At 42.6% G+C, this 8,941-nt stretch overlaps 2 protein-coding genes across 2 annotated transcripts in view; both read right to left on the bottom strand.

The window, feature by feature from the left end:
- The window catches only part of LOC140935929 (uncharacterized), a 14,812-nt gene extending 14,106 nt beyond the window's left edge, over nucleotides 1-706 (bottom strand). Inside the window, exons 1-2 of the mRNA XM_073385504.1 lie at nucleotides 505-706; nucleotides 1-113 (exon numbers count right to left, since the gene is read on the bottom strand). The exon at nucleotides 1-113 is cut by the window's left edge and continues 11 nt beyond it. Coding sequence (XP_073241605.1) covers nucleotides 1-113; nucleotides 505-646 — 255 coding nt within the window. The 5' untranslated portion in view covers nucleotides 647-706. The remainder of the gene's footprint in view (nucleotides 114-504) is intronic.
- A 6,473-nt stretch (nucleotides 707-7,179) lies between these two features.
- LOC140925771 (uncharacterized) lies at nucleotides 7,180-8,321 on the bottom strand. The gene is made up of 2 exons (XM_073375652.1): nucleotides 8,120-8,321; nucleotides 7,180-7,901 (listed from the first exon to the last, which is right to left on the bottom strand). The coding sequence occupies exons 1-2, from the start codon at nucleotides 8,319-8,321 to the stop codon at nucleotides 7,180-7,182; spliced, it is 924 nt and encodes a 307-aa protein (XP_073231753.1).
- Between the last annotated feature and the right edge of the window lie 620 nt (nucleotides 8,322-8,941).

Consider the following 8,941-nt stretch of genomic DNA (forward strand, 5'->3'; position numbering starts at 1 on the left):
TGTAGTTGGAATGCAATTCCAGTTATGTGTTATATTGCTTTTACGACAGACATGTTCGTTGGTAACTCGGCCATAACTTATCGAACCTGTACTGCGACACCAATGATTGCAATCTGTAAAATGAATCCCGCAAAAATAAGGCAGTTGGTGAGGGGATTTTTCAAGAAAGCGGTACACTTCGATACTGCATTAATACAGTATTAATAACGAATTTTCATTTTTACTTATTGATTCACGGTGAGACCAAATTTGCAATATTACATTTTGTCAAATTCGGATTGTCTACAAACCTAAATGGACACAAATTACCCGTGTTCAAACCAGTGGCGAAACAAGAGCAAGTAGTCAAAAACTTTGTACATTCATTTTTCACGGTATGAACTGAATCATCAACGGATAAATAAGGACAAAATTCAACACAACTGTTTGTGCGAACTACTATGGTTGTTAATTGCAAAATGTCTTATCCACATTGAATGAAATTTAACAGCATTGAATCCTTACCCAGAACGGTTACTTCAACCGTTTTTGAGTCATTTCCTTCATTGTTTTCTGCTAGTAGAGTGTACTTGTAGGTACCGGCCGTCCGCTTTATCTGAAATCCTTTTATGTTGGAACTGCCCTTCAAAGATGTTGATGTATTCATTACAGTCAATTTAATCGGTTGGGTACCTTCCAGCAGAAACCATACATAATGGTTTGGTACAGTTCGCAACTCCGGCAATGGTACCCTTATCCTCAGTTTTTCTGAAAAAAGAAATTTAGCAGGTTTCTAAGATGTTCCGATTTCAAGGTATATAAGGCTGAAAGCAAAATTATAGTTGCTTAAACCTACTTAAAAATACTTCAAAATATAAGCGAATACTCTCTATCTTGTAGAACACCACGCTCAACGAAACCCAATAATTTTTAGCGGAGCCTCAACATGCACGTGCGGTGGAGCCTCCATTGCTATAGAAAATGGAAACCTATCGATACGAAAAAAAATCCAATAAAGTCTTGAATTTGGTTTGTTTAACTAACAACAACAAAAACTTTGACAAATAGAGTTTGAAAAATTGCTTTTTAGCTTGTTGGTCATGCTCCAGGACCAATCTAATCTCCGATTGGTCAAATTTTCGACAGGTGAATTCATGCGTAAAAACTCTTACTGGGGTCACTGAAATGGAACAGTTGGTTATGATTCGTAATAATGACCTCCTGTTCCACCTCTGTGACCTGCTCTTCCCTTCATTAAAAATAATAACCTTTTCAAAAGAATAGAAGGATGTATTAATACCATTCATGTTCAGTGTTATCAGTCGGTAGATTTACCATGCGGATTATGGTACTGTGCAGCTGAGCTACATTAATTCTTGCTCTTTATCATCATTTGCACTCAATATAATGTGACTGCCCAAACCACAGGCAGCCCACGCTCACGTTCACGTTAAAAGTGTGTTATGTAAATTTACTTTCTCACAAGAGAGTCGGTGTCGTGTTACAAGCGATCGTTGAGACTTGAGAAATAAAATACTGAGGTCTGCGAACGCTAGATATCATTTTTACTTTTTTCTATAAACTAAATAAAGGAGACCTACCTAGTCTCCTTTATTTATGTTATAGAAAAAAGTAAAAACAATGATATTTAGCGTTCGCAGACCTTGTGTGTTATTTCTGATACCTTTGATGTATTCCTGTGTTGCTTAACGCGTTTTTTTGGCCGTTATTGCGTGACTCCGGTCACGAAAAAAAAACGACTAAATCGATGAATTCACACCAAAAAACACAGGAATACATCAAAGGTAAGTCTCCTTTATTTATGTTATAGAAAAAAGTAAAACCCATGATATTTAGCGTTCAAAGACCTTGTGTGTTATTTCTGATACAAAGTCTCAACGGTTGCTTGTAACGCGACACCGACTCTCTTGTGAGAAAGTAAATTTGCATAACACACTCATAACGTGAGCTTGGGATGCCTATGCCCACACTAACACGTTGGTGGTTTCTTGGTGTTGCGGATCATCAAATGACGTCACCTTTAGCCTGTTTTGTGTTTCTTACTATCATAAGGTTCAAGTTTTTATTCGACCTTTACAAATCCTCATTTCGGCAAACGAATCAAAATTTCTGTCGGTTTGTCGGTACCGACAAATTCACTGACAACTTTTAACTTAATTAAGCGACAGTTCAACTGACATGAACCGACAAACCGACAACTGGCAAATTTTGTCGGTTTGTCAGTACCGACAAATTTACTGACAAATTCTGGCCAGTTTGAAACTTAACCTTAGCAGCGGCTACAAAGCAGTGGACTGCTCCAGAACTAACAAAAATGCGGAGTGGTGCAGTGGTGAGAGCACTCGCCTCCTACCAATGTGGTCCGGGTTCGAATCCTCGCGTCGACGCCATACATGTATGTTGGTTGAGTTTGTTGTTGGTTCTCGTCCTGGCTCCGAGAGGTTTTTCTACGTGTATTTCGGTTTTCCCTCTCCTCAAAAATAAACACTTTCTAATTCCATTTCGATCTGGAACGCACGGACACGTTTCGACGACTTCTTGAGAATTCCTGAATGGTCCGTGGGTAAAGAAATGTCAAGTTACAATTTTTTTTTTTACCAGTGCCTAATTTGTACCCGTGCTCGTCCTTAATTGTACTCGGGCGCCGGCATCGTGCCCGAATTCCATCGTAGGTACTTGAAAAAACGGGTGCGTTCACATGGCCACCACTTTTTTGGCTCCTTAGCCAATGCCTTAAAAAAATATTTCATTTCATGCTCTAGGTAACTATGTTTACTCTGCATTGATCGATGTAAAATGTAATTTCAAACGAAATATTCCATTTAAATGGTTCGTTACTTTAGTTTGCTTTACTTAAAAATCGATTTAAAGGGACACAGTCAGCTATGGGACCGCGCTGACCTGGACACTAGTTTTGCAAGTTTGAAAAGCGTTTATCTCAACCTGAAATTAAATGTACGCGTCGGATACATCTAGAAATCCGCTCAGTCTTGCCTACTGTTTTATTCGATCCTCGATCTTTTACTGAAAACCTCTTTTTTTACTCATCCTTTTACAATATTTTGCCATATTAAAAACAGTATCCAAAGGAACATGAACACGCGTAGGCGCCGGGCGGGAGAAATCGCCTTCGTTTACCTAAAGAACAAGAGAAATGAATCAAATACACTGTCGAGCAAATAATCATTTTATATATTTGGAAAATCGATGTAAGTAGTTACGTGTACGTGGAAAATCAATCTTTCTCGGCCTTGAACCTTCGACAATGATTCAGACTTCGCGTAATTTATCACCTCTACTAACGTTCGAAAGTATTCGTCGATGTCTGGACAAATCCATCAGTGAATTCTCAATGGTATATATATATAAAAATGTGTGCTCTGTTATGGCTTAGGGTCTACAATCACGATTTCGGCTGGTAACTAGTTCAACTCTACAAGGTTTGCTTAGAGTACTCCGGATACGCTTCTCACTTCTGTTTCATGCGCGTCTTCTAACATGCAAATCAGCTAAGAAATGGCATCTAATGCGCATCTGCATCAGCTGACTGTGTCCCTTTAAGAACTAGCTTCGCTCTGCAATTCTATTTTGCAAACAGAGTAACTCAAATTTCATAGTCGGAAGAGCCGTATTCTCGCTAAATCTAAACTGAACCGGGCTGCATCTTATCCCTCTTCTGAGACAAATTAGAATCTCTTACTCAGAAGATACAAAGGACGAAACAGCTGAAGACCTTACAAAGACCTGAGAAAGTTGCCATTTTACTCTCTGAGTACTCGTTTTTCGGAGATATAATAATATATACGCACGATCGTCGATATTGATGGAATCCCTAGTTCTAGCACACACAAGCGAGACATGCAGTGCTAAAGAGACACTCACGTCCCTATTGACCTTAGGAGATGCACTTGAGTGTAACAGAGTTCTTTATAAAGAATTCAAAAACTGTTTATCAAGGTTTGACTGTGACACGGTTATTTTTTTTTTAACTAAAAGAACCCGTTCGTTGACGAATCACTGCTAATTACTCTTTTGACACAACATTTTTGAGCAAAGATGACCCGCTGTTCTTCATGTTCCCTCTGAAAACTGTTTATGGCTTAGGCGATAAGTCCTCAACACATCATAGGCAATAAGTAAGAAAATCTAGGTACGAAGCCCATACTGACCCGATCTCCAAAGAGCAAAAGCTCTTGAAATGTCAAGAAATCCACTTGTTTTAATTAGGCCTTTTTATGTTTTCACTCTTTTCAAAATTCAATAACGTTTTTTCAATGAACAACCAAATACATAATACTAGGAGTGCTCAATCCTTTTTTTTTTTATCGCCATGCAGAACCAATACCAGGACCGTTTACATTCAAGTTCCAAAGTTTTACAACTCTCTGAATGAATGGATGGATGGATGGAGGGAGAGAGGGAGAGACGAACGAACGACTGAATGAATGAATGAATGAATCTTTCCTCCCTCGCTTTCTCAGGACCTCTTCAAATCGGGCTTAAATGGAAGAAAATGGCTGCCTATGCCCCTGATTTTAAATATGCTTAATTGAGCAAAGTGGAAACCTTTCAAGAGAAATGTAAAGGACTACCTTTGAGGACAAAATTCAGAAATCGTCTATGCTCAAACAAAAGTTTCTAGTGTTTACAAGCGATTGTGCCGAGATACCGCGCAACATACTATACTGGATAAAGCGCAAAGCACTGCAAAACATAATTCTTCCTACTTACCAGGAATAACAGTGTATCTTGCTATAAATCCACGGGCTGTTACAGAACCATCAGTAACAAAACGTACAATCAAGGTTTCGTTGTAAGAATAAAACGTCGAATTGCTGGTGAGTGAACCACATAAACGCCCAGGAAGCACACCACTACCATATATGACAGCATTTTGAATTTGTATATAGTCGAAGGGACAGTTAGTCCCACTTTCTATGTCCATGTCTTGAATGACCAACTGGACGGGATTTCTTGTACTTGCCATGATTTTCCATTTGCAATTGTGGTTATTACCATAATTTCCCGGGTAAGAAGGACTTGTGATGATGCCTGAAGTCCCTGTCAGGATTGCCATATTTGGACACGCTGACGCTTTAAGACAAGAGAATAATAACACGTTTCGTTTTGGAAAAGGTGAAACACTCGCCACGTCGAGCTCGTGGAAAAGAGAAAGAGATTTGACTTCCCACAACAGTGATCGGGCGTTTTAATCATATAGTAGTCAATTTATCCTGGTGTTAAAGGAGGTTTGTCTCGAGGATATTGCTGTTTTTAGGAATATTACGAGCTGAAGTCATTACTTAGTGCCTATACACTTATACAAAATGCTCCTTTAGATTTATGGAGAAGGTCCCAAACAATTTTTTGGTAATTTTTTTCATTGAAAAGGTTGCCCATTTTTTCAAGTTTCAATCATCCTTGCCATCCATGTTAACAGACGACAGGAAGCGGTTTTAATGCCTAAATGTAGTCTTATTCTTGGAATTCAATCGATTCGAAAACACGCTTTAGCTTTTTAAAAAGGTAGAAAATAGCGTGACATAGCCCCTTTAAATAACTTGGTACACTGGTACATAGCGTAAGAAATACCTCCATGGAATTCCATCGATTTCCGTGGAAAAAATTTCCATAGCATTCCATGGGGGATAAGCACATCAATTTCAATGGAATTCAATGGAAAAGTTCCACGAAATTCCATGGAAACTACTGCATCCAATTCCATTGATCTCCATGGAGTTCCATGAAATTCACAGGAATTAGACCATGGAATTAGAATATCGCATTGAGTTACAGATGTAAATGGAATATATGTATTTACAATTTTCCACAGATCTAGGTGTCACTGCAAATTACTGGATAAGTTCCCTTTATTAAATAGAAAACCGCTCAATCTCTTTTGAAAAGTTATAAATACAAATTACTTAAGCTCAATGAAATCAAAACTCACTCAGAACAACAAGCTGCTCAAACGTACGTTGATAAATTTTTAGTACTGACAGTTAGTCAGATTACGGCCCTAACTCTTAACTGTTACAAGGTGCCTGTACTGAGTCTCTAGACAGCCAAGTCCAAAGAGCAACTACTCAGCCTCCCCACCCATGAAGCTTATGACTAGTCAATCACTTCCCCCAAGCTCTGCTAGTTTTGTTTCGGGCGAAGCCTTCCGGACTATGAAAAGTGTATCAGGAAATCATGAACAGGAGATGAGTGGACCTTCGGACATGGACGGTGATTGAAGACTGACGCAAAAATAGATAATACAATGAAGAGTCCAAAGAAACGCTAAGACTTATACGGGATAACTCAAAATCAAGTGAATGAAGAGCAAATGAAGACTGAACAAAGTAATGCCAATTGGTCACCTCTTCACCACCCTCCATCACTCCGCCATAAAAAAACGACAACACAAAACAAGTTAACCAACTGCCTCGCTTAAGTGAAAGGTGGGTGCCTGGGATACCCAGGGGCTTCCACTGTGGCCAGCCAGCCCCTAGATAGAAAACTGCCCCCATGGCTGGCAAATATCCCCGCAACCCAGCCATGAGCCCTCATTCCAGGCACCCGGCACACTGATGAAACAGTGGAGGGAAGAACAATAGGGATGGGAGGGGGGAAAGACGCTAAATGAGCCGTTCCACAGACCACTGCACAAACGCTCGACGAAGAACTCGCAGATCCTAGCCGTGTACAAAGCTATCACAAACCATGTGAGCCTGCGGTTATGGGATTGACCGCTGGATGCCCGCTAAGCTCGTGGGCCGCTTGACCGCTTAACTTGTGGACCGCTTGACCGCTTAACTTGTGGACCGCTTAACTGCTAAGCTTGTGGACCGCTTGACCGCTAAGCTCGCTGGTGGTTAACTTAGTTAAATTACATTTAACCAAATTTAACCAACTGCCTCGCGTAAGTGAAAGGTGGGTGCCTGGGACACCCAGGGGCTTCCACTGTGGCGAGCCAGCCCCTAGATAGAAAACTGCCCCCATGGCTGGCAAATCCCCGCGACCCAGCCATGAGCACCCATTCCAAGGCGAAGGGACTCTCCGAGCTGACGCAGCCAGATCGAAGAGGGAAAGAGGGGCTCAGGGCTGGGGGAAGCCCTGGCCCCGAACTACCTAAGTCCCGAGGCACTCTACAAGGACAGCTAGGAAAAGAGAAAGATACGCAAGAAATACCTGTCAAGTGAGAAGGCTTGCTACCCCCATGATAGTACTAAAGGGAGTGTGAATATAGATCTGATACGCATCGCTGGACCATCTGCCAAGTGTCTTGATGAGGTGATCTGGTAAGCCACGAGAGGCTGCTGAAGTAGCAGCGCCAATGCAGAAGCTATTACCGGTGTAGCAACCAGGGACCGCAGCAGCGGAGAAGATAGATAGAATATTGGATGTCAGCCATTGGCGATGTAGAGGGGTGACATCAGAGAGAAGAAAGAGTGGGCCAGGAGTTGAGCCACGGACGTGTAGATACTGGGTAAGGGCGCGTAGAGGGCAGAGATCACGTTTACCAGCAACAATGTAAATATGGCAACCTTGGCGAAAGGGGTCTGTCTTAGAGCACTTAATATGAATCCTGAAGCTGCTTGGATTGACTAGGGAATCTGCTTGGACACCACTGACAGCAAGGTGGATGTCAGGATTGAATGGGGAGTTGACAGTGAACTCACCAGCGCGTAAGAAACCATAAAACCCGAGACAGCAGGCAGCCCACAGCATTGTATGGTTGTAGTCAGAGAAGTTCAAGGACTGGAAGATAATGTGCATCAGCTCGATTGTGATGGGTTGGCGCTGACCCCTGTTTGAGCCTTGGTGACGTTTGATACCCCGCAACACACGCTGCAACCGAATGCAACCAACCAGCGGAGAAGGATGACCATCCTCAATGTGAAGGGACCGGATTGCTGAAACGTAAACCTTTATGGATGAATGGTGGAGAGTATCAGCAAGATGACAGCAGAAACGGATGAGCGTGTCTTCACTAGCTGGAAGAGCGGATCCCGAAGGAAATAGGCTATTGTCCTGAGCACAGAAATCCAAGAAGCGTCATCGGGCCGAAGCATAAATTTTCGTAGTAGAAGGCGCAAGACCCTGAGTCAAATAGAAGTAGCATTTATCTGACAGCGAAGTTCCAAGTCCGAGAGGAGTTGCTGCGGAATCTGGGTTGGAATGGAGTCTGCATGAGGGGCTAGGCAGCGAAAGTGCTGAAACTGAAAGCGAGACAGGGAGTCAGCAATGGGGTTAGACTTCCCTCTAACTGGGGAGGCAGTGAACGAGAAGGAGTGACGAGCTGCCAACAGGGACAGATAGCGAATCAAGGACATGATGGTAGGGGCTCTTGAAGTGCCAGACCGCAGAATGTCTACCACTGAGCGGTTATCTGATAGGAAGTTGACCCATTTGGAGGCCTACTGGGGACCCCAGAGGTAAGCTGCCATGACGATAGGGAAAAGTTCCTTGTACTCGATAGACTGAGAGACCTGTGTTGGGAGCTATGCACCAGAAAACTAGTGACCCTGGAAGACTGCTTCGTAACCAAGAGCCCCAGAGGCATCTGAAGAAACCTCGAAGTCGGGAAGTGGAGTCCACTGGGGGAAGGAAGCTGCAACTATTCCAAGACTAGAAAAACTCTTGCCACCAGGCTAGGTCAAGAAAGAACTCTTGATTGAGACGAATCGGGTAGTCATCGCGTCGAAAAGCACATAGCAGGTTGATCATTCAGCGCAAGAATGAGCGACCTTGGGACACGACCTTGCAGGCATGCTGAGGGTGACCGGAAGTAGGTCAGCCAAGTCTACAAACGCCCTGCTGTAATTTTAGAAACCAGCATAGCCAGGACCCACCACAAATGCTTTGTTGAGGTTTGGAAACGTAGAGGACTCAGTTCCGGTCGCGCCACCACAAGAGCCCCTAACTACTAAAGGCACGTTGGCAGAGGACGTAG

The sequence above is a fragment of the Porites lutea genome, chromosome 1 (genome assembly GCF_958299795.1).
Source record: "Porites lutea chromosome 1, jaPorLute2.1, whole genome shotgun sequence".
Taxonomy (NCBI): Eukaryota; Metazoa; Cnidaria; class Anthozoa; order Scleractinia; family Poritidae; genus Porites; species Porites lutea.

Coding starts and splice junctions, on each gene's coding strand:
- LOC140925771 (XM_073375652.1), bottom strand. CDS start 8,321: ATGTCCTTGATTCGCTATCTGTCCCTGTTGGCAGCTCGTCACTCCTTC. Junction 7,902..8,119: donor CTCGGACTTGGAACTTCGCT/GTCAGATAAATG, acceptor TTTACGTTTCAG/CAATCCGGTCCCTTCACATT.